This window comes from Brienomyrus brachyistius, chromosome 16 (genome assembly GCF_023856365.1).
Source record: "Brienomyrus brachyistius isolate T26 chromosome 16, BBRACH_0.4, whole genome shotgun sequence".
Lineage (NCBI taxonomy): Eukaryota > Metazoa > Chordata > Actinopteri > Osteoglossiformes > Mormyridae > Brienomyrus > Brienomyrus brachyistius.
In genome coordinates, this window is record NC_064548.1 from 28,273,859 (window position 1) to 28,297,744 (window position 23,886).

General features: G+C 42.6%; 3 protein-coding genes across 4 annotated transcripts; 2 read left to right on the forward strand and 1 right to left on the reverse strand.

Annotated features, from left to right (window-relative positions):
* The first annotated feature begins 1,635 nt into the window (after positions 1–1,635).
* Positions 1,636–5,692, forward strand: LOC125710324 (protocadherin-8-like). Of its 2 annotated transcripts, XM_048979911.1 has the most exons (4): positions 1,636–2,631; positions 2,890–4,211; positions 4,299–4,503; positions 4,987–5,692. In XM_048979911.1, exons 1-4 carry the CDS (start codon positions 1,776–1,778, stop codon positions 5,304–5,306), a joined length of 2,703 nt encoding a protein of 900 aa, XP_048835868.1. In that variant the 5' UTR covers positions 1,636–1,775; the 3' UTR covers positions 5,307–5,692. The 2 variants fall into 2 exon arrangements, with proteins under 2 accessions (XP_048835868.1, XP_048835867.1); XM_048979910.1 differs by having other exon boundaries at positions 1,636–4,211.
* A 662-nt stretch (positions 5,693–6,354) lies between these two features.
* Positions 6,355–11,579, forward strand: cnmd (chondromodulin). Its single transcript, XM_048979950.1, has 7 exons — positions 6,355–6,469; positions 6,839–6,979; positions 7,675–7,815; positions 7,961–8,074; positions 8,754–8,907; positions 9,267–9,400; positions 9,797–11,579. Exons 1-7 carry the CDS (start codon positions 6,398–6,400, stop codon positions 10,019–10,021), a joined length of 981 nt encoding a protein of 326 aa, XP_048835907.1. The 5' UTR covers positions 6,355–6,397; the 3' UTR covers positions 10,022–11,579.
* A 132-nt stretch (positions 11,580–11,711) lies between these two features.
* On the reverse strand, positions 11,712–22,187 carry LOC125710355 (protein SGT1 homolog). Its single transcript, XM_048979951.1, has 7 exons — positions 22,096–22,187; positions 21,538–21,605; positions 18,620–18,639; positions 18,285–18,380; positions 17,245–17,352; positions 12,131–12,221; positions 11,712–11,911 (listed from the first exon to the last, which is right to left on the reverse strand). Exons 4-7 carry the CDS (start codon positions 18,336–18,338, stop codon positions 11,718–11,720), a joined length of 447 nt encoding a protein of 148 aa, XP_048835908.1. The 5' UTR covers positions 18,339–18,380; positions 18,620–18,639; positions 21,538–21,605; positions 22,096–22,187; the 3' UTR covers positions 11,712–11,717.
* Positions 22,188–23,886: the final 1,699 nt, after the last annotated feature.

Consider the following 23,886-nt stretch of genomic DNA (forward strand, 5'->3'; position numbering starts at 1 on the left):
CCAAGGGCTGGTTACAAAAGGCAGATCGGTGGGAGAAAGTCTGTCTAGCATCCTAACGAGATCCTAAAAGCACGAAATCTCACACAAGTAAAATAATCCACCCAACCGAGATCCATTCATCCATTTATTTATTTATTGGCTGAAAAACGCCGGTGCGCCACCAGTGCACTGTGATCGTATTTTAGGGCACATTATGAACTCAGAAATGTAAACTTTGCATGGGAACATTAATGCAAGTTCACTGGAGAATGTCAACACGAACAATCCAGTTACCGTACGCATTATCAAGGTGTTATGTATTTCAAACGCATTATCCTGCTGCAAGTTTAAATATACACATTCTATAAATAGATTTTATTAAATCTGTCCATTTAATCGCTAAATCGGTTATTTTTTGGAAACAGTTCTTATTTCAAATCAATTAATCATTGTGTAGTTCTCTCAGCAAGTCTCCGAAAACAGGTTAGTTGTGTGTGTGTGTGTGTGTGTGTGTGTGTGTGTGTGTGTATATATATATATATATATATATATATATATATATCTCATGAAATATATTTAGACAGATGGTTTCATTGCCTTTGGTTCGTCTAGAATGTTTTGTCCTTTTGCTGGATGGCAAGTGCTGCTTTTCAAAGCTCTGGAGCAGACAATGCGAGGAAATCCCCTAAACGACCGTGACAGCCTTGGTCAGTCGCTAAATATATTCTAATACGAATCGAAAATCCTGTACCATTTAGCGCCTGTCATCGTCTAAGTCAAAGAACCGTGGCAGTGATCGGTACTAAATGAAATGGGTCAATAGATACATGTGGCGCTCAGTCATTATACTCAAGTTATGCGCAGATCTCAATCAAAACGACTGGAAGTCCCTCTCCAAGTAGGCTGGATATAATACAGACGTCGTCTCTAAAGCGTCTCCAAAGCTATTATATCTCGACTGCTAACGAGGCATTCATCACTCTTTGATATAATCTGATTATAGAAATTCGTCGAAATCTCCCGGTGCTTACGATAAATCCTATTTGAGACGGTTTTTCTTCACCTGCTGGCAGGCAATGTTGGAGAACAGCGGCATAGGCAGTGACACTCATGCTGAAACTATTAACAACGAACATTTCAATAGCAAATGAGAGCTTTGATCACCCGGGATCGCTGGAGTGAAGCAGTCAAGCGCAATTTGAATAAACCGCGCTTCTAATTAATCCAATATTTTAGTCGACATGAATTAGTTTATTAGATTATAAAGAGGGACAAAACAGTAACGTGGGGTAGTGACCTGTCAAGTGTAGGAGAATGTTTTCCAGCGTTGAAATTAATAATGATAATAATAGTAATTATTAATAATAATGCTATTGCATTAGTTGTCTGTCTTGATAATTTCTCTACATAATTGGTTCATTTAATCAGAAATGTTATTCATGGAATGAAAGCAGTATAAAATGAATAAGAAAAAATTCTATACACACGCATATATAGAGTGTTAATTGCGCATTCAATGAACATCAAAATAAGCTTATACGTTTTTATAAAAGTCGCTATTTTAAAGCAGGCGATTGGCCGCACATCACGTCATTTGCATGCGGCTGTCTATAAATGTGTCCCACACTGCAGTTGGCAGAGTTTGCGGAAGGCAGAGCTGCCGTCCGGGTTACTCGGCAACTTTCTTCCCGTATTACAGAATCCGCCTTTCCAACCGGGGACAGTTAAGGAAGAGTTAGTTAGTTGCGTCGGCTTAAATGCATAGGTAACTTTTTTATTTAAACAAAAGTCAACTAATGAATATGTTTTCAAAAAGACTGGGAGGTATTTTAACTGTGTGGCATAGGTGGATGTTCAGTTTCACCTTAATGTATACGCTGGTCGTCTTACCCGCTTTCTCTGCGGGAAAGACAATGAAATACCAAACCTACGAAGAAGACGCTCCTGATACGGTGATTGGGAACCTTGCCAAGGACATGTTCTTAAATGCCGGCCTGGATACCAAAACCAGTTTCAGGATGATGAAACAGTTCAACGCTTCTTTTATCAGACTGAGAGAAAGCGACGGGCATCTTACCATTGGCGAGCGGATAGACAGAGAGAGAATGTGTAAGAATTCTCTCCAGTGTCTCATCGCTTTCGACGTTGTCTATTTCTCCAAAGAGCAGTTTAAATTAATCCACGTTGAAGTTGAAGTAAAGGACATCAACGACAACTCTCCCGAGTTCCCCAACAAGGAATCGACCATAGAGATTTCTGAAAACGCAGCGCTTGGGCTCCGAGTCCCTTTAGATGTTGCCGTGGATGAAGACGTGGGCGCAAACTACATTCAAAGCTACCAAATTTCAGTAAACAGTCATTTCACTATTGATGTGCTCATCAGAGCAGATGGGGTTAAATATGCGGAGTTGGTGCTAATGAAAGAGCTTGACAGGGAGACTCAGTCATTTCATCTTCTCGAGCTTGTTGCTGTCGATGGAGGAAACCCTTCCAGGTCTGGTACTACAAAAATAAACGTCAAAGTCAAAGATTTCAACGACAACAGTCCGATTTTCGAACAGAGTAACGTATCTGTTGACTTATTCGAAGACGCACCGGTTGGGCTTCTTTTGCTGGATCTAAATGCAGTTGATCCCGACGAGGGCTTAAACGGTGAGGTTGTTTATGCATTTGGAAATCACGTATCTGCCGAGATACGGCAACTTTTCAAAGTGGATCGTAAAACTGGTAGATTAACACTTGAAAATCCAGTCGATTTCGAGACAAAGAAAACCTTTGAATTAGACATACAAGCATATGATTTAGGTGCCAATCCGACGCCGTCTACGTGCAAAATAATTATTCAAGTGCAAGATGTTAATGACAATGCTCCAGAAATTAGTATCACACCCATGACTTCCATCACGGCAGGTATTGCGTACATTACAGAGGCTGCGGCCAAAGACAGCTTCGTCGCTCTGATCAGCACCTCGGATAGAGACTCCGGGGCAAACGGACAGGTTCACTGCACGCTGTACGGGCACGATCATTTCAAACTTCAGCAGGCATACGAAGACAGCTATATGATTGTCACCACGGCGCCCCTAGACAGGGAAAAAATTGCAGAATACAACTTAACGGTAGTTGCCGAAGATCTGGGATCGCCGCCTTTCAGAACAATAACGCAGTACACTATTCGGCTAAGCGACGAGAACGACAACGCCCCTCTCTTCAGCAAACAAGTGTACGAAGTTTCCATAGCGGAAAATAACGCGCCCGGCGCGTGTATCACCACTGTCGTGGCCAGAGATCTGGATCTGGGGCAGAATGGCAAAGTTATTTATAGACTTTTGGATTCTTATGTCATGGGGTCTCCGGTGGCTACCTTTGTGTCCCTTGACCCCAGCACGGGTGCAATCTATGCACTGAGAAGTTTCAACTACGAAGTGATGAAGCAGCTGTCGCTGCAAGTGCAAGCGGCCGACGGGGGCTCGCCACAGCTTCACAGCAAGGCAGCCATCAACCTAAAGATAGTTGATCAAAATGACAACGCACCTTCCATCACGCAACCCACCCTAAAAAACGGATCCGCCGAACTCTTGCTACCAAAAGATGCACCTTCAGGTTATATTGTAACCCAGATAAAAGCTAAAGACGACGACGAGGGGGCAAACGCAGAACTGTCTTACAAAATTGTTAACGGGGAAGGTTCGTTATTTTCCATCAACAGATCCACGGGGGATATATATTTAAAGCATGCACTGAACTATGATGTTAACGAAAGCTTGCAAATCACAGTAACGGTCAGTGACAACGGGAGACCTTCGCTGACATCGGCCGCCAATATCCGCTTCGCCGTCACTGCCGGAGCCCCCACAGGCCGCCGCACCACTCTTAAGCGGAATAATAAAGACGACTTCATGCGATGGGACACTTCAACGGTGCTAATTCTCGTTCTGGCAGGGAGTTGCTCCATCCTCCTGCTCGCCATCATCTTGATCGCAACGACCTGCAACCAGCGGAAGAGGCTGAGAAAAAGCGGCTTCCCAGAAGGTTTGGATATGCCGCAATTAGAGAAGGAGGATATGGGCAGCGACTCTCTGATCTTAAATCACAATGGCGACGTGTTTGAGAGCCACACGTTTTCCACTAAATCCGACACGGACAATAACGTGCGATCCTGTTCTGAAAATGGAAACGAAAGGACGCGGACTTACGATCCTGAAAACAGGATGCGAGGTGTCAAGCTGGAGGTATGTAATTTCGACTATGCCATGGTTATCAGCTCATGTGCTGTATATTTATCCTGATGCTGATAATCCCCGGCTCTCTCCTCACAGGGATACTCTACGCTTCCTGGGTACGGAAAAGAAGCTGCAAAGCCAATGGCAATATGGAAGGGCAACTCGTACTCTGCCATCTCAGGCAGAGACCCCCAGTTCAGCGGAAAAGACAGTGGGAAGGGAGACAGCGATTTCAACGACAGTGATTCAGATATAAGTGGAGATGGACTAAAAAAGGACTGTCCCCAAAACATTCAGAAAGGTGGGCGCAAAAGAATGTATAGCGTAGTATAGACTGCTGGCAATATGTTGGCATATTTCTGCTGTTTTTTAACAACAACAATAATAATAATAATAATAATAACAATAATAATAATAATAATAATAAATATGCTACTAGTCTAATAGACGCCCGTGTTAGTTGTCGGCAATTACAATATCAATCAGTAAGTTTATGCTTCGTTCAAATTTATAAATATATTTATAACATATAACGTCCGTTTCTGACCGTAAGCCTGCATGTGCTTACATTTAATCTTTAATTTAAGATTGCATAGATACATGCTCGTACCTACCGTTGGGGTATTTAATGTATTTTTAATGTAACTCCAGTAACCATGACCCACACACCTAGGAATGAATATCACTTCTGATCTCGGTATTTTAAACATCCTGCATAAATGAATGCGATCTCTACTGTTGTATGCAGCAGCAGTAGTAACGATGTTAACCGCTGTCCTCGCAGGTCTGTGGGCGTGTACGAGCGAGTGCAAGATCCTGGGCCACTCGGACCGGTGCTGGAGCCCTTCGGCATCCCGCGCTAACGGCAGCTGCTTTGCCAAGACTGCGTCTCTCCCACGGGACGCGCATAGGAGAGACAACTGTTACCAAGCGCACATACCGAAGACAGTTGGTTTGCAAAGCGTGTATGAGAAAGTTCAGCACAGAGATTATGACCATGTTCTAGTTTCACCACAGCAGCCTGTCAGGGCACAAGGAACTAATGAGAGCCCCCTTCCGGTGTTCTCCCCCTCTACAACGCGCTGTCCGACAAATAATGTTTAACGGTTTAGTCAAATTTCAGGCGTTTTTGACAATGTCTAGTGGAAATAAAGTATCTCACTTGAGGGCTTTGAGGTATTTAATTTATATTAATGTAAGTCGATTGCATCCAGTCACTTGTATGAACAATACTATGTATATTATGCAAATTTTTGTACATATAGTATATTTTTGTAAGACAAAATGCAACTGTAAATGAAATATTTGTTTTAAAAGCATGCTTTTAATGAAACAATTGCGACTGCAACCACACTTCCTTAGGTTTTCAGTATGGACAAACCCCGTATGAAGCAGAGAAAGATGTGGATTTTTAACATTAATGTGTTTATATTTGTTTACGCCTTCATGACAATTTGCTGAAAATAAATGGTCAAATCTTGTTTATTTTACATTCAGAACGCAAAAAGGTCTCCGGTCTTGGTATTCCGCTGAAAGCAATGCTTTGCCCCCCCCCACCCCCCGTTTTGACAGAGACGGAGGGTGGTGCTGTTGCTACGGCAGTCACAGACAGATCATGCATTCATTTGTAGGCATCCAGGGACTCGTTATTTAATGGCATGTATGCAACAGTCTCGTTTTCGTCATTAAGTGCCACTGATTGGTGTGACATTGTTCAATCACCGGTTGCCATCAGTTCACTTTGTCATCAAGCATATATTTAGCGTCGACTTGCACGTTGCATTACACACAGAGATTGTAATGAAATTATAGTTTTCACAGCAACTGTCCATTCGTTACGTATACTTTTGGCTGAGGCACGAAATCCTTGCGCTCACCTACGGACACCTATGTGTTAAAGTATAGGCACTTAACTTTTAACCAGTTTGTAAGAACTGCTACAGCTGCACTCGAGGTGACCCAAGACATCTGAGGGAAAAAAAATCATGGAGTATTTAATGTTTTATATGTATATATTTATACGGTTCACATTAAAGCCGCCAGCGAAAGAAAAACAAATCCATTGTTTTTAGGGGACAACTTACACGACAAGCTTCTAGGCCGGTTCATATGTGCGTCGTCACTGGCAGCGCTGCTGGGGAGGTGCGTAAGTGAAGCACTGGTGTAATGGGTGTACTGGAGCCTCAAACGCAGGCATGTCAGGCACCACAGAGAAAACTCCCATCGCAATGGCTGGACCTGACGACGTGGAACAGTTTTTGCCTCCTGTAAGTCTTTTCAAAAGTTTGGACTGTTTATTAAGGGAAGTTAATTTTACTGTTACAGATATCTCAAGAAATGCTTATTTTTATGTATATTTTTCTACATGACAAAAAATGATAGTAGCTGATGTGGATTTTCCACAAGGAAATGCTTGGAGCCTTCCCAAAGTCTTCTGCCTTAATATGAGGTGTAACGAGTCAGAAGCAATTACCCAGTTCACGCAATTTATATTTAAAATGACAAATTAAGGTATCGGAAAAATGCAAATGAAGAGCGATATCTCATGTATGATTGCAGCTCTAGATGAAATGTACGTTAAGAGCGTGTTGATCAGCTGATGCCGCTTTTAATGTTTCGAGCCCTTCTTTCCGAAGGCTTATGCTGCGGTGACCGGGAAGCTCTCCGGCAGTAGCCGCCTTCTGAAGATAGGAGCGGCGCTGCTGATCACCGGAGCGATCTTGCTGCTTTTCGGAGCTATTGGTGCTTTTTACTTTTGGAAAGTTACCGATAAACACGTAAGGTCGTCTTTCTGCTGTATATCTCCTTCTATGTTTCTACACACGGCTCTCACAGAACCTTGGTAGAGAGATGGATGATTAAGCGACTTAATCCGACCAGCATGCAGATGGTCTCCTCGTAACCCTAGGATCGAGAGGTGTGACCGTCCATTGCTTATACCCGTCTACAATTTTATGCATTCAACGCGTTTCGTAATTGCATCAAACTCCCTTTATTTTTCCTATTTCATTTAACTTAATTGCATCAATGAAATTATTGAATCGTTTAATCGATTATTTAATAGACCATTAAAAGTTACAAACCGTACCAAAAATGTTCATCTTTATTTTGTCACCAGTTATTATAGGTATTACAACAGCCTTAACTCAAGCTATCTGGAAGAGCTGTTTTATACGTTTGTCTGTTAGGCCTATCAATATTTTAATGTCAGCAGTTTCGTTTAGCTGAATTGCTTAGGCTTGAATTTTTGGTGTCTGGAAACCTGGATAACGTAAAAGACTGAAGCGTGGTGCCAGTTGTCCAATCAAAATCTATAAACACCGTAATATAATAACACAAAGTGCGTCAAGTGTTGTCTAAATTATTATGATCAGTTCTGCCATCACCTGAAATGTTGTGAAGGAAAACACAGAAATAGGCAAATATTTCATGTTGGAACGATATTTAGATGGACTGCTGGTATTATCAACAGGTGTACAATGTTCACTACAGCATGAGTGTTAATGGAAAAGTCGAGGAGGGATCCATGGAAATCGATTCCGAGAATAATTTGGAGAGGTTCGTAACGGGAAGTGGGAACGACGAAGCAGTGGAAGTTCACGATTTTCACATTGTGAGTTTTGACAGTTTTTTCTCTTGTGCACAAAAGTGGAGATTGCAGTGTTCTTTTTAAATAATTATTGTTATTTCTTAAATGCACAGCATTTGAGCATATACTATATTTTCCAGTAATTTAATATCCTCAACATTTTTAACAGGGCATCACTGGAATTAGGTTCTCTGGTGGGGAGAAATGTTACATAAAGACCCAAGGTAAAGCACACCTCCCGCAGGTGGAAACGCTGAACAAGGACTCATTGATGTTCGATCTGGTAGGTTGGAACGTCACCCAAAAGGAGCTTTTTAATGGCTGTATTTAGAACTTTTAAAAAGTCATCATTTGGGAACGATCTGGAAAAGAAGAATGGAAATCCGAAATGTAAAAAGCTAAAGTTTTCCAATGTTTAATTTCTTTGCCCTTCTGCGCTGTTGCAGCCTTTTGAGTAATTCACTCTTCATATTCTCGTCATATACTGTGGATTTTTGTTATATATTACATAGCCGCCTGTGGAGTATTTCTGCGTCACGTAGCCGCCCTTGCAGTATTTCTGCGTCACGTAGCCGCTCGTGCAGTATTTCTGCGTCACGTAGCCGCCCTTGCAGTATTTCTGCGTCACGTAGCCGCTCGTGGAGTATTTCTGCGTCACGTAGCCGCCCATGCAGTATTTCCTTGACCTTTTACAGAGTTACTTGTAACCTTTGGAAAATATGTCAAATGCACTGGATTTTCATTTAAATTACCAAACATGTGCATGAATTATTCATATAATTGCCATGACCAAAGGGAATGTAGTTTTAATGGTGTGCTTGATTTCTGTTTTAATGAAAAAATAAACATGGGTGAAAATATTTGAAACCCTCTCCTGAAATGTATTGGCTTTTTCCTGTGATCTAGTGCAAATTTATGCCATTTTCACAAGTAGCCGCTGATGAGATGCATAATCCTTTTAGGAGGATGAGATCATGCCAGTCAAGTTTGACGAAGACTCTCTGATCTGGGTGGCTGCAGACCAGCCGCTTAAGGACAGCAGTTTCCTGAGCTCCAAAATCTTGGACCTGTGTGGAGACCTTCCCATTTTTTGGCTTCGTCCCACTTACACTAAAGGTACAGCCCCTTAAGCTCTGCATGGCTCCGTCTGGCATCTCTGGTTATCCGGGGGAAATTCCCCTTCAGGGGCAGTATGTAAAAAATGCCTAAAAGTGTTAGAAAATCTTCATAAAGAAACACGGTGAATGACACCATGATAAAGGTATTAGATAAAGGTATCAGCTCAGCTTTTACTTATTACTCTTGTGTACCTTTCACAATTATGAAGACATATAGATGTAAAACTGCAACCAGGTGACCAGGACATTATAATGAATTGTCCCAAGGCAGTGTGCACAGGAGGGGCCCCTAACAGGAGCCCTGCATAGGGCTTACTGGTGAGCCACTGTAGCTGCTCTTTGCTTACTGTGTTTTAGACATACAGAGGAAGAAACGGGACGTCATGCGAGCGAAGCGTCAGACGCAGCGTAACAGGAGCCGCAGCAGGGGACGCCCCGAGAACGAGCAGGAGAGGGAGCAGCCGACCTTTAACCCAGAAAACCCTTATCATGTGAGCAGCGCCACATGAAAAATATAAGGGTTGTGGGAACACAGGACAGCATCCCTGGTGTGGCTGTCTGCGGTGGATGCTATGAGTATTTATCCATAAGTTTGCCCCTGCACTTCTCTGGAGGGCTTCTTTTTTAGTAACAAAAAATTTGAGTGATGAAAAATTTGATGGAATGATGGATGAAAATCACACGTGGGAATTTATCTAATTTTATTAGCTTAAAAAACGCCATCGGAAAGGAACTGCACATTTTAAAAAGATTAAGATTCCTCTATTTTCCTATTCCAAACTGGAATGTAAATGTAAACTATATGCATAAGCATTACACTGATTTTATGGTGCCTGAGCTATTCTGTAGCACACAATGACATTATTTCCTCTCCTGAAATTTGACAGCGCAATCTGGAGGGAGAGGAGGGTACCATGACCTTCGACCCCATGCTGGACCATCTGGGAATCTGTTGCAATGAATGCAGACGCAGCTACACTCACTGCCAGAGGATCTGCGAGCCCCTGGGAGGCTACTCCCCATGGCCCTATGAGTACCAAGGCTGCCGCGTGGCTTGCAGGATGATCATGCCCTGCTATTGGTGGGCGGGCCGCATCCTGGGTGTCGTGTGATGCCCTCATGCAGGCATCGCAGTCCATGCAGCCAGCACCATCTTACCTGTATTTTAATACAAGGGTCTGCATTTGTGCCTTCTCAGTGTAAACAAGAGGAGAGCTGTGTCTGTAAGGCCCAATGCAAACACCCCAAGGGCCAGCAGCCTTCTTACCTTACAGGAACTTCCGTTGTTCATCCCTTTCTTTTGACTGGGCCTGTAAACCATATTGGCGAATACATACTGTTTCTGCAATGGCTGCTTATATGAGAACTGTAGATTCCCACATGTCCCTTTGATCTATTAATAAAGCCCTGCTCTATCCCTGACTGTCCTTCACACACCTATTTTATTGGTATATATTGTATTTCCATTTCTACTGGAGATGATGTGCAGTATGGACACTGTACTTCGGATGGTAGTGTAGTAACTATGCCTTAAATCCCGAAATATGATCGTGCTTAAGTCATTTTTCTGGCCATAGAGTGATTTGTACCGAAGACCAAATGACACCTACATGCAGTACAGAATATACAGTATATACCAATTTAGGGTTGAGTGCATAAATGTTTATGCATATCACAATCCCTGCCCTTTGCTTATGTACAAAAGCATAATGCATCGCAAAACTGACAATGTAAATTTGCATTATGTGCGACTTTCAACGCTCCATGAATGATGCATAAATATAGCTTATGGCTGCACAGTTCAATACAGGAACTGTACAATTAATCTGAGAGTTTCTTCTTGTCATGACTTGACATGTGGACAATGCCAGCAGAACTTTTAACTGATGTTGACAGCTCTGTCTGATCGATGGGAAATGGCATTAAACATTTAATGGTCATAGAAGTTGATTCTTTGTAGCAAACATATGTATGCATTTTAAGGGACAGCTCCTATTCAAAGCAGATTTGTAATTTAAGAGTAATTATGATTTCATTTTAAATGTACAATGAAGTTGACAACTGCTAGATTCAGAACTAAGTATTTTTTAACATAAAGTTAGATAATGAAAAAGTGCTTGGATTTGTGACAAATACTGTACAGGCAAAAGACGGGATGTTTTCATATTTATAAGCTTTTTAAATTGCCATTAGAAAATCCATGGATGTACCTTCAGTGAGAGAAGAGCTCTGAAATATACAAGCCTGCTAACACGTGAGTTAAGGTGAAGAAGGAGCCCAGAAGTGACCTCAGAGCTTTCTGCTTCACACAGACGTCTGTGCTGCCGTACAGGCAAATTAAGATTTTCATCAGAGGTCACCGTGATCTTCTGCTAAAGGCTTCAGAATTTCTTCTACTCTACATCATCTGTGGGTCTCACCTTCCCTTTGCCTTTTCCCACATCCTTCCAGTAGGTGCTGGGGATTGACCCACCAGACTGCATCTGAATGGGGCCAGACCACCAACTGGCTGATACTGATTGTTCATGTGAAAACATCAGTCGAGCCCAAATGTGTTTGTAGGGAAAATAAGGAAATCATTTATTATTATTACCTTGCCGTCAACTCTACATGTTTTTATTCTCACTTCTATAGATTTCAATAAACAATTAAGCAGTTTGTCACATAAAATGTCTAAATCATTTAATTGCTTGGTTTTTGGCTGATTAACTCCTTTACCAACTTTGACTGGAACAGAAATAACCATAAACAAATGCATATATGAATGCTTCACCTATACATTATAAGAAATTTTGAGTGTAGAAATATCTACATGATTAAGAAGCAAATGAAAGACTTCCTCATGGCGCGCCTGATGTCGTCTGAGCTGTCGGAATCGATCTGCTGGAAGAGCTTGCTCAGAGCAGTGTCCCTCTCCAGCTTCTCATTCTTCTCTTCCTCCTTAATGTCTCCCACCAGTTTGTCCCAGTTACGGGAGTAAAGGGAAGAGGATGGATACTGGTCTGAAAGAACAAATCTCCCAGTAAATGCCGGCCATCTCTCCCACTGTCCGTCACATTATTTTAGGAAGAATGAAGCACAGGACTGGTGATTTATGAGCTAAAATGGAGCTTCCAGACTGATAAGGGCTAAATCTGTTAGCATCCGTTCAGATTTGCAGATGACCTACATGACGAGGGGGACCTTCAGTGCTCACGATCTACTCCACCTCCAGGACTCACTTGGAGTAAATGGTTTCCCGTTAGCCTGGGCTCCCTCCATTTCCAGTGCCTCCCAACGTGTCGCTTCACTCTTCTTCATCTTAATCTCAATCTGAGGAAAGACATCAGACCTAATGAGCCAGCGGAGAGATGGACTCCTGGGGGCCCCGCCAACAGTGCTGACATTGAGGTATCTGCGGCAGAGACCTGCGCCGAGCAGAACGCGTGCCCCATTCTTCTGACAGCTCGCCCGTCTCAGGGAACATGAAAAGGTGTCAGGGCAAAGCGAGGAAGCCTCTCATCAGGATCGCACTGAAGAGCGCACACTTCACAGAAATCAGTCTTGTGTCAATATAATTAGGAGACATCCTGGAATCGCTGGCACAAGATATATAATTCATGATGTTTGAGTAGTTAAACTGGCTTGCGTTAAATTAAGAAAACCCAGAGGATAGAGAAAAGACCTTCATGGGGAAGTGTGCTAGTCAGGTCAAAATTCCAGTAGTAAAATAAAATTCACAATATAGTCTGCTTTATGCCCTGTGTTACCAGTGCAAGGCTGTAAGTCACCGCTATCCGGACATTGATACGTGGTTCGAGAATTTGGATGGATCAATAGAAATGAAATGCAAAAATGGCAGACAGTAATAAGCCGGGAACCAAAAACAGGGGAATTTTGTAACTAAGCCGTAGTTCAGCTACACTACAGGAAGGAAAAAACACACACATATTAGTATATACATCCACACACACAAGTTGGTCTTCCTATCTAAATGGGGACCGTCCATTCATTTCTATGGGAAAATCCCTAATCCCAATCACAACACCCTTAACCCCTACCCAGCCCTAACCTTAACCATTAACAACCAACCCAAATACAAGATTTATGGCACTTACTTTTTTGATTGCATTCACAGATTTTTATAAAACTGGGGACATTTTGGAGGTTATCCAAATGGGGACCTGAAGAAGTGTCCCCAAAACTAAGGAAGTTTCAGGTTTTACTGCACTTTGGGGACATTTTGGAGAAATGTTAACGCTAACTACGACAACCTTAATCCCTACCCAGCCCTAACCAGAACCATAAGTAATATCCCCACAAGGTAAGGTATACCTGGACCACACACACACACACACACACACATATATATATATATATATATATATATATATATATATATATATATATATCACACACACACATATATATATATATATATATATATATATATATATATATATATAGTAATAATATAGTAACGGCAGTAGTAATGGCACACATACTGCTGATACGACAGTAAGTCCCAAAGCTTCTTCAGGCTATACAATATTAATCTGCATCCATGTCTGTGGCTGCACTTAAAGGAAGGTGACAGGCCTGACATATCCAGGACCTCCTGATGGCTTGTGCACCAGAGTGGAGCAGCTGAAAGGCCCAGGAGTCGACCTGAAGTGATGTGGATTTGCAAGGGGACTCCGATGGGTAGCGCTGGGCTGTCACCGTCATGGTCATTAGGCTAAATCAGCCTGCTGTGCGTCACGTTCCTCGGTAACAGGCCACGTTCAGGTCTCAGCTGTACCGCTTTATGAAAACAGCGGAGCTGACAGCCATACGGGGAAAAGTACGGCGATATTTATTTAAATTATGAGAAATACCTCAAAGCATTATTACGTCCAATTTAAGGAAATTAGAAGCTCTCAGCAGCTGAGCGTTTCCCGTGTCATTAGGCAGCGCTAGGAGTTCATCAGAATGCACTCAAGTAAAGTTCTTCAAGATACGACTAAATGTGACGCGGGAAGTAGGTCACAGTCTGGGAGCAGGAAAAGTGAAACTTTTGTTCAAAGAACAAATTAAACAAACTCTGAGGGGGGGGGGGGGGGGGGGGGAAGAACCCCTTCCTATTTCAGAAGGAACCTGAAACACAAACAGTAGAAAAACACTACCTTCACCCAGAAAGCTACAATAATGTCACCCATTCTAATCAAATCAGAAGCTCTACAGTCGCTACACGGCTTTCACTATCCTAAGGCTCTGTGCTAAAAACAGATTTTATTTAGCTTTTCGCCGCTTGAAGTGTGACAGAGCCCCACAGAAGCCGCTGCTGAGCAGGGGGAGCGGGTTTGGCATGGGGGTAGGGTGGTTCTGCACTAAGCGGCTTCTGTGCAGGTCCCCGTTCAGTGCCGGGCTAACCCTGGGAGCCCTTCAGGCCAGGGAACAAGCAGGGCTTTGTGAGCAGTGACCCCCTGCTCCCCCCAGGCAGCCGGACTGTGGGAAGCTCACACCCCAGTGCTAACGAGACTCAGAAGCTCACATACTTCACCTCAGCCGGGGGACGAGCAGAGCTTTCTGCTGCACTGCCAGCGCACCCGCCCCGTTACCCACCGAAACAGCTTCACCGCGCTCCTGGGAACACAACGTCTTCATCTGTGTGAGCGGCAGGTGAGCCGCTCCAAGCCGTGTCACTCCTGCAGTAGAGGATTTTGTTTCTGCATGACCATGGATGACATTTCAGCAAAATCAGGGCCAGTATGCAGTGTTTCAATGGCTGTTCCTTTCAGGTTTCTGTTAGTGTGTCTACAAGGTATTTTGTTCATCCACTGTACCGCTATTAACCAAACAATAAGTAACTAGTAAATAGGGCACTTCAGTTAACAACAGGAACAGAGACCGCTAAAAGCTATTATTTAACATTTTTTCATAAACATAAAAAAAAAATCTGTCATTCAGGTAATCATGAATTCTGTTAAACATCACTAATTGACATTTTTCAAAATGAGTCAATATTTTAACACCACCTTTGTCAGGACAATGACTGTGAAACATATTTGTTTCTCTTGTTAAGAGGAGGTGCCAAGCATGACAACCACAGAACAAAATAAAAGGCTTTTCCAAATGGATGTATAACATATAAATGCCTAATTAATGAACAACAAAGGTGTGGGAGTATAGTGATGCAGATGAAGTCTTCCAAATATCATTATATACACACAATACATGCATGCATCTTAAAGGTGCCATCGAATGAAAATCTCACATTACTTCGGCATAGCTGAGTAAGAAGAGTTTGGTACATAGATCCTGCAACATATATTTTCTCTCTCGAGTGGTTTGAGTGCAGTTTCTACATATGCATCTAGCATGCAAAAAATGTATGTACTGACAGCCATTGATGTAAGATTATTTATTACTAGTAGGCTAAGAAGGTAAGTCCTATTCAGGGTACGTTTCCCAACAGCTCCTCTTAGCAACTTACATAGTTGAAACCATTCAGTCGTATGATTGCAATTATGTAAGGTGCTAATGTTGAAAGTGAAAAAGCTTTTGGGAAACGTACCCCAAGTTAGCCGGGGAGTAGCAAACAACTGACACTGACAAGTGGCTTCTGTACTGCCTGTAGCCTATTTTTGGTTAGATAAATCTTACTGATACAGTCCGAGTTCATTACAAACAATATATTTACAAGCTGCTCAGCTTGCTCTCTGTTTGGAGTTCTTAATTGCATGACAAAGCTTCTTAAAATGCTTACAACAGCATTACAAAGCTGGCATTGTAAAATCATTTGTTGACTAAGTTGCAAAATAAATGTTTTAACAATGCTAACGTTGTCCCGAGGCTGAAGTGGGAGTATCAGAGTTATAAAGTTCACATACCTTCTATATAGACACCAGACAACGATTTAAAATAGTAAAAAAAAAAAAAAAAATGATTTCAATGGCACCTTTCATTTTGAGGGACAAAAATTCTGCAAGCATATTAAATCTCCTTTTGCTGGTTGTATGAACAGATCTTCAGCACAGCATCACCTGAGTGAAAGGAAGCATTGCTTTACACAGCATGTATTGGACAATAAAGACTGAAACGGAAACAGTCAGATGGGGGCAAACCTCCGTTCTGAACTTGTACTTGTGCTCTGAACTGCCTCCCTCAGTGCTGCTTTTTCAGACACATATATCTTGCTCACCAGAAACAACCCAACACTTACAATGCTCCTCAAATGATCAGTGCCCAAGACATTATTCATTTCAAAACCAGACACTGTTGGAAAGACAACAGCATATTCCCCAGACGGCCCCATCTCCCTCACCCCGCACCATTTATTCCCTACTCCTTACACACCTCCGACCACTACAATATCTAGCCCCACCCTACACCTTTCTCTACAAAAAACCCGTATTAAAACTTTGTGTGACTTGTCTGAAAGTAGTGGGGTTTACCAGATCTGTGCCTACACTTTCATGTGCCGTCACTATGTGGTGTGCTTCAGTTTTAGTGCAATTTGTCTCATAGTCAAAGCAGGTCCAGATCGTCTCCCATTAAATGTGTCTGCAAAGTTTTAAAAATATCCGTCAAATACTTTTTGAGTTATTGCGTCAACAAAATGAGTGTCTGCAGTGGTCGGCTCCCAAAGCCATTTGCAGTCATATGTATTGAACACACAAATGTGTTTTTTTATCCAAAACAAACTGAGGCAACTGATACCTGATAAATGGCCTCAGTTCTGGAATCTGGTCCCTTCATCCTCTGACCACTCATCAATCTGACACTGTGCAGATCAAACTGCTCAGGAAACACCACCCCAGAGCTAGTAAACAAACTTATCCCCAGCTCCATTCCAGAACACCTCCAGAACGTTATCCACTAGCACAGCAAATCTTTGGGCAAATCCACAGCTAATTAATATGATTCTCCAAGCTATCACCCATTTTCACATTACCGAAGAAAGAAACTGCCCCTTGCACACCTGCCATTCTAGGATTGATTAAAAACCTGGCATTAGACATTTAACTACAGTAAGTTGTTTCTATCTATTTTATCACCATATTATCTGTAAAAATGCTGGAGGCAGCATTCTGCCTGGTGGCTAGTACCATTTCGGTAATAATAACGAGCTAATGCTCATACGCCCGACACCTACTTCCAGTCCCAGAACCCAAACATATAGGATTAAGGAACTGTCAAGCAAAGCGGTACTTAACTGGACCTGGAAGTGCACCGGAGCCCGTGAGCTCAGCACATGACCTGCCTAAGCTTCAGTCAACATCCTGTAGTACAAACGAGTAACAGGCCTGAAGAACTTTGCTGCTCAAACTTTCAATAGAAGGGAGTCTTTGCAGGAAGAGGTGGGTTGTCTCACCTTGGTAGAGAGTATTTTAAAGGTGCTTTCTTGAGGAGCAACAGGATGCGACAGCTGGAACTTCAGGTGTTTTTCTTCTTGTGGTGCAGTTTTGACCACAACACCTATCTGCAGGGTGAAAAGCAGAAAGGGCAGAATTTTGGGTGCTGTTGCATCTCCAGGAGTGGACAGCTCCGTATCCAAACGACAGCAGCACAACAGGTCTCTCTTTGGCTTAAAAGAAGATGCCTGCACTTTATTTCCTGACGTTACTTTCGAGACGTTTACAGCCGTCGATGGGGAGGGGGGCGGGCTGAGCCCTTGACATCGTGTCTCATTTAAATGCCAAGGACTGGCGTGCGTTACAGAGACTCGCCCTGCGGTCGCCACAATAGCAATGGCTAACGTGAGAGAAAAGGGTTTCTAAGAAGCGTGTGAGCCGGTGCCGGTGAAGGTCGGCCGTAATGTATGCTACCCCTTGGGTACCCTCTGTACTTAGGGCCTTACAACAGCCTCATTATCCAGCTCCTCTCACATCAAACCCTCGCAGCCACGCGTCACAGAAGACTTCACCCCCCCCACCAGGAGTCAGACCAGCGCTCATAGCTGCCATATGGACGACATTTTCAGCCAGACTGAAGCCTACAAAAACCCCTCCAGGCAGATTCCCCAGATAACTAAATTAATATTTTATCTCATTTCCATCTAATTTGCACCAGATTATTATACAGAACTGAAAATTTTAATTAATTTATAGAATAGATCAAACACAGGTTCACACTTTGATTTCCGGTGCTGTTATTTCCATAATTTGTCTTTTTTTCCCCTCCTATGCCTTTTAATCTTCTAGCTTTCAACGCATATAAGTGTAATCATATACTATAATGAAATGCTCTGCAAATTAATAACTGTCAGTGCACATGAAATGTTTATCCGGTGAGGGTGAAAAGAATCCTTTTACCTGTCACCCTGCTGGTTAATTCATTTCACGGAGTTTAATTAAACCCACGGTCTAAGGGCTATCGGCTTCTTTCCTAAACAGCAGTGCACAGGCTGAATACCTTTTCTTCTTCAAAGGAAACACAGACGTCATCCTTCTTGGCTTTTTTGACCATGATGGTGACAGGGACATGAAACTGTGCTGGTACCAGTCATGCCTGGGACATCGGGGATCATGTTAAAATGTTAACCTGTTTCAAATTTTTATAACAATATTAGCTTCTAATGACCACACATTATCATGATAAGAAGGAAGAAAATGAACTAGATGTTTATTTATTACTTCAAAACACTGAGACGTGTATAGTTCTATATTATGCACATATGCCAGTGGGATACAGCAATTACAAGTGAAAGCAGTACAGTACTATACTGTGTGAATTCATTCAGCACTTACTTTACAACTGGAGTTGCCTCCTGATGGGATATATAGGAATCCGTTCAGAAATAACACACAGAACAAATAATTACTGTAGAACATGCATGAAAATCTTTAAAATGATCCATAGTATAAGCAAAGACACCCGAACAAATTTAAAATACAATTTTGAGAGGTCGAAAGGTGAAATGGCGCCACACTGTGGTGAAATGTTGCAACACAGCCAGCTGAGTGCAGGTTGAGAGCACAATTACCTTAGGTGACACTGGAAATGTTGATTAGCAAGTTATTACAACTATCAGTTTGGCTGCATTTGGAAGGCGGCTGCCCTAACCACCATACCGGGAACCAAATCTGAGTCACCTGCTTGGAAGGCGGCTGCCCTAACCACCGTACCGGGAACCAAACCTGAGTCACCTGCTTGGAAGGCGGCTGCCCAAATCACCGTACCGGGAACCAAAGCTGAGTCACCTGCTTGGAAGGCGGCTGCCCTAACCACCGTACCGGGAACCAAACCTGAGTCACCTGCTTGGAAGGCGGCTGCCCTAACCACCGTACCGGGAACCAAACCTGAGTCACCTGCTTGGAAGGCGGCTGCCCTAAACACCGTACCGGGAACCAAACCTGAGTCACCTGCTTGGAAGGCGGCTGCCCTAACCACCGTACCGGGAACCAAACCTGAGTCACCTGCTTGGAAGGCGGCTGCCCTAACCACCGTACCGGGAACCAAACCTGAGTCACCTGCTTGGAAGGCGGCTGCCCTAAACACCGTACCGGGAACCAAACCTGAGTCACCTGCTTGGAAGGCGGCTGCCCAAAGCACCATACCAGGAACCAAACCCGAGTCACCTGCTTGGAAGGCGGCTGCCCTAACCACCGTACCGGGAACCAAACCTGAGTCACCTGCTTGGAAGGCGGCTGCCCTAAACACCGTACCGGGAACCAAACCTGAGTCACCTGCTTGGAAGGCGGCTGCCCAAAGCACCATACCGGGAACCAAACCTGAGTCACCTGCTTGGAAGGCGACTGCCCTAACCATCATACCGGGGACCAAAGTGTCTCCTTTTCAAAGCTGAACCATGAATAAACTGTAAACAAATATAAAGGTTTCATGTATAGTGGGAAACATTAGGCTCAAACACAGTATCTAATGCTTTCCATATATTCAACACCATGGATGAATATAAAAAACACATTTTTTTACTATAAAAAAGATAATTCACTCATTATATCACACAAACATGTTTATGAAATGGATTCAACTGCAGCTCCAATCTAGGTCATTAAAAAAGTAATATGTGCAAATCTCCTTAATCTCCACTATGGTATCGTCAAATCTGAACACGCAAGCCTGGAGGAATAAATTATAGGTCATCTTACAGAATACCACAGAATACCACAAAATATACCTAATCTGTTGACTTGATTATGGCCAAAAGCCAAAGTGAATTGTGTAAATATTTTGCTTCCTTCCTTTTCCAGAACTCAAGGCGACTCAACGTCACTTTTCTAGAAAAGTTCCTGACAGAGAAATACATAGAAATGTACAACTGCATTGTTCCTTCTGGGAGATTTCCTTCATAATCTACAGGCCCCACCTTTCATCTTCACAAAGACCCATAACTACATTTTTACACCACCGGTTTAAGTACATCATTCTTGAACTTTTTTCTAAGGAGAAATTCTGTTCCATTAAATTATTCCTTCCGTTGATGGAGAATTAATCACCATTTAGTCTCAATTGAACAGTGACAGCATGTCTGGAAACCAAACGGAAACTATTAGTGGCCAACCCTGGTTCTGCAGTGGGCCACATCGTATTCAGCACACTGATGGCCAAGTGTGCTGTTATACTACACACTGTGCAGACGTGTGCTGACATATGACACAAAGTGCACGTATGTATTTAAAGAGCCCAAAGTTGCGACACACTTTATATCTGAAGAGGTAAACAAGAGACACACTACAATTATGCTGTCATTAGTCTTAGTTGTGTTTTGTGTCCATCTTTCGCTGTAACCTCGGCTATGCAAACATTCCAGCACCGGTGGGCTTCTTCATGTTTGATACAAACATCAGTTGTCACTGATGCATTGCACTGTGGTCTAATTGCTCACCCAAAAGGCTGTTTCCATGCAGTATTTCCCAAAGCGTGGATAAAGTGCATGTGAAGAGTGTTGCACTTGGCTTATTAGAGGAACGGGACATCCTTGAATACTTGCACTAAGCCATTGAATGAGCACGCTAAGTGTGGTAGCGAGTAAGTGTGGAGAGAGTGGGACAGAACTGCACTCAGATTTTTACTTCAAGAACACAGTGAAAGATGACTAATCAAGCCATGTAATAATTTTATATATAATGTTATGTCAGGAATATCATGCTCCTTTCAGGGGTAAAGCAGTAGGTGAGTGAAATCCAAGATTATTGGGATTTGGCTGTCACGTCCTGCCCTGTGAACACCCAGTCTGATGGGCTATTTAACACCCAGAGCTTAAATTCACAGAACCCAGTGAATGACTGCACCATGATTAAGGTCCCTACAGTCACTCCTTGTCCACATTCAGGCTGACAGCACAACATACACAATACCACAGATCAGCTTTGAAGAGTATATGCTTTATGTGTGCAGGCATGTATATATTACTTACACATGCAGGTGTGCTAATAATTTAATGTACCTAGATTATTTACAGGATTTAAACAAAAGTTTAATATTTTACTATAACTAACACAGTGAGAAGCCAATAAAACCGAAAATACTCCAATGTCTTAATACTTGTTTGGGTTCTAAAACAAAAATTATGTTATTTAAAATACATACTGCTATAAATACCTTAATGTGACGGTGTTTGCTTGTACACGTTTAGAAATATACTTCGCTGCACATGACTAGTGGTAAAGCATGAATAAGCTCTAAAAAATAAAAGCGCACTTACGCTCCATTCTGCCCACACAACGTTTAATTCCGCCGCCAGGACCATACATACCAGTGAAGAAGGAAGACCTGACATACAGAGAATTATTTCAACACATTTCAAATCCCAGTTAATCAACGTATTAAGGAAACATCTGACATCAGCTAGTGAAGCAGGTAGATGGACGCCGCCTCATAGATCTTGGTGTGAAACACAGATCGCGGGGAGAAACGTAACGTCAGTAATTTTAAAGTTGCAACTCTGACCTTCCTGTTACTATACACATGCATAAATAACGGCAACAAAGCTGAAATCCGTATAATGGACATTTTTTTAAATCGTAGATTTCTAATAATGATTCCACTAATGCAGTGATGTGTATTTTAACTACGGACGTACTTTTAAAGTAAAAGATGAGAGCGAGTCTCCGTTCCGCTTCTGCCAAAACAGCCGCACATGAGCGCGGCCGCCGCACGGACATTTAGTCCTGAAGGATTATTCAGGAAAAGTAGCTAAGCAGCCACATTTCTGCCCAAGTGGCCGGACTAGTGCACACACACACTGGGCGATGGGATTTACCGAGCGGCCGGACGGGCAGCAGCACCACAGACCTGTTTGCTTCGGGAAGCTGCGGAGGGCGGCGTTCGGTACCGCTGACTGATCGCATCCCCACCTAATGACCCGCGTCGGGGACACTGTGCCCCTAGTGCATTTACTCCGTTTAGTTTAGTACACACCACACGCAGGCTCTTTGCTATACAACATATTATAATTATTATAGCGCATCAGCAGGTGGCGCACTGGTTAAGGGCATAAAGCAGGAGATGACGAGCTGGTTACTACCCTTAAAAGGGGTATTTCATCGCAAACGTACAAGTAAACTGGGATGCTGTATAATACGGGTAAAAACTGAAATAAAGGCATTTTTTTGTTGAGCACAAGTTACCTTGAGTCAATCCGTTTAGTGAAAAGAACTATTGGTTTATTTCAGAGTAAAACGTGTTATTCTTAATCTCGGCGGCTAACATAGTCGGTTTATACCAAGTGAATTTGACAGAGAAATGTATAAAATGTAATTTGATCAGAATTTAGTCATCTTTCCGCTCGGGGCCTGTTGTACTGAATATAACTTACGTAACGAATTATACACTGTTTTAAAGTAAATTTAGCAAATGTAACTCTAAAGACAGTTTATATTTGAAGTTACATTCCGTGATTTTCCTTGAATAGGTTGTCACGTTAAATAGTAACATAACGATTCGCATGGGGATAAAATTTATATGTCGAGACATATTCCTGAGAGAATCAAATTATTGCGGAAGGTATGGTGATGGCAGGCTGTCACACAACATGCAGGGATTAGCCATCACAGATAGTCTGTAAACTATCACGTAAAACTCACAGATGCCACTTCCTTCCTATGAAAGTTTCCTGTTTATTTATATCTTTTAGTGTTCACTACCAGCTGTCTTACTCAGTCTTTTTCTCACTTAATATTGTTGCCTTGCAGTGGTAGAGCACCTCAACAAGACTGAACAAGAATCCAACAATTCTCTCATTAGAATTATTCCAGAAACACACTTCTAAGTCTGTTTGTAAGTCAGAACTGCCAACTAAGTGCAAACACATTTCACAAAACATCATAAAATAATAGGTATTATGTGGAATAGGGTTTGTCTGAAAAGCAAAAAAAAAAAAAAGATTCCTTGTTTTCAGCTCAGCTAAAGTAATGAGTGATAAGTATAGTAGACTATTGAACTATGAACATTAGCTTTACCTAAGACCACATTAAGCTGCAGGTATGTACTGTTTACACACAAATCAGTCCCTCAGTCTTGTATAGCAATGTCCATTAGCAGAGGTCGACCATATCAGCTAATAAACTGATGCGGAGCATTGCAACCTACACAAGCTTTTGCTCTTACGTCGTTCAGTTCATGTTGGTCCTTGTCAACATACGTCTGAATCTAAAACTTGTATTCTGATCAGGGCTGGAGGTGCCTGCAGCCATGACCCTGTTGAAAACCTCCACCGACAACTATTACCCAAAACCCCCAAGTGTGCCACCTACATAACTGGGAAGAATTCTGGCTCCCAGTCAGAATGACAAGCTCCCAGTCTGAGCTCCCAGTCAGTAAGGCAGGCTCCCAGTTAGAATGACGGCCTCCCAGTCAAAATTTGGCCTCCCAGTCAGAATGAGAGACTCCCAGTCAGAATGATGGGCTCCCAGTCATACCAGTTAGAATGATGGGCTCCCAGTAAGAATTTGTGCTCCCAATCAAAATGACGGGGTCCTAGCCATTCCGTGACCCTGCTGCTCACCAAAGAGATCCTCTTTGATGTTCTCCATTACTGCAGTCACAAGCTGAG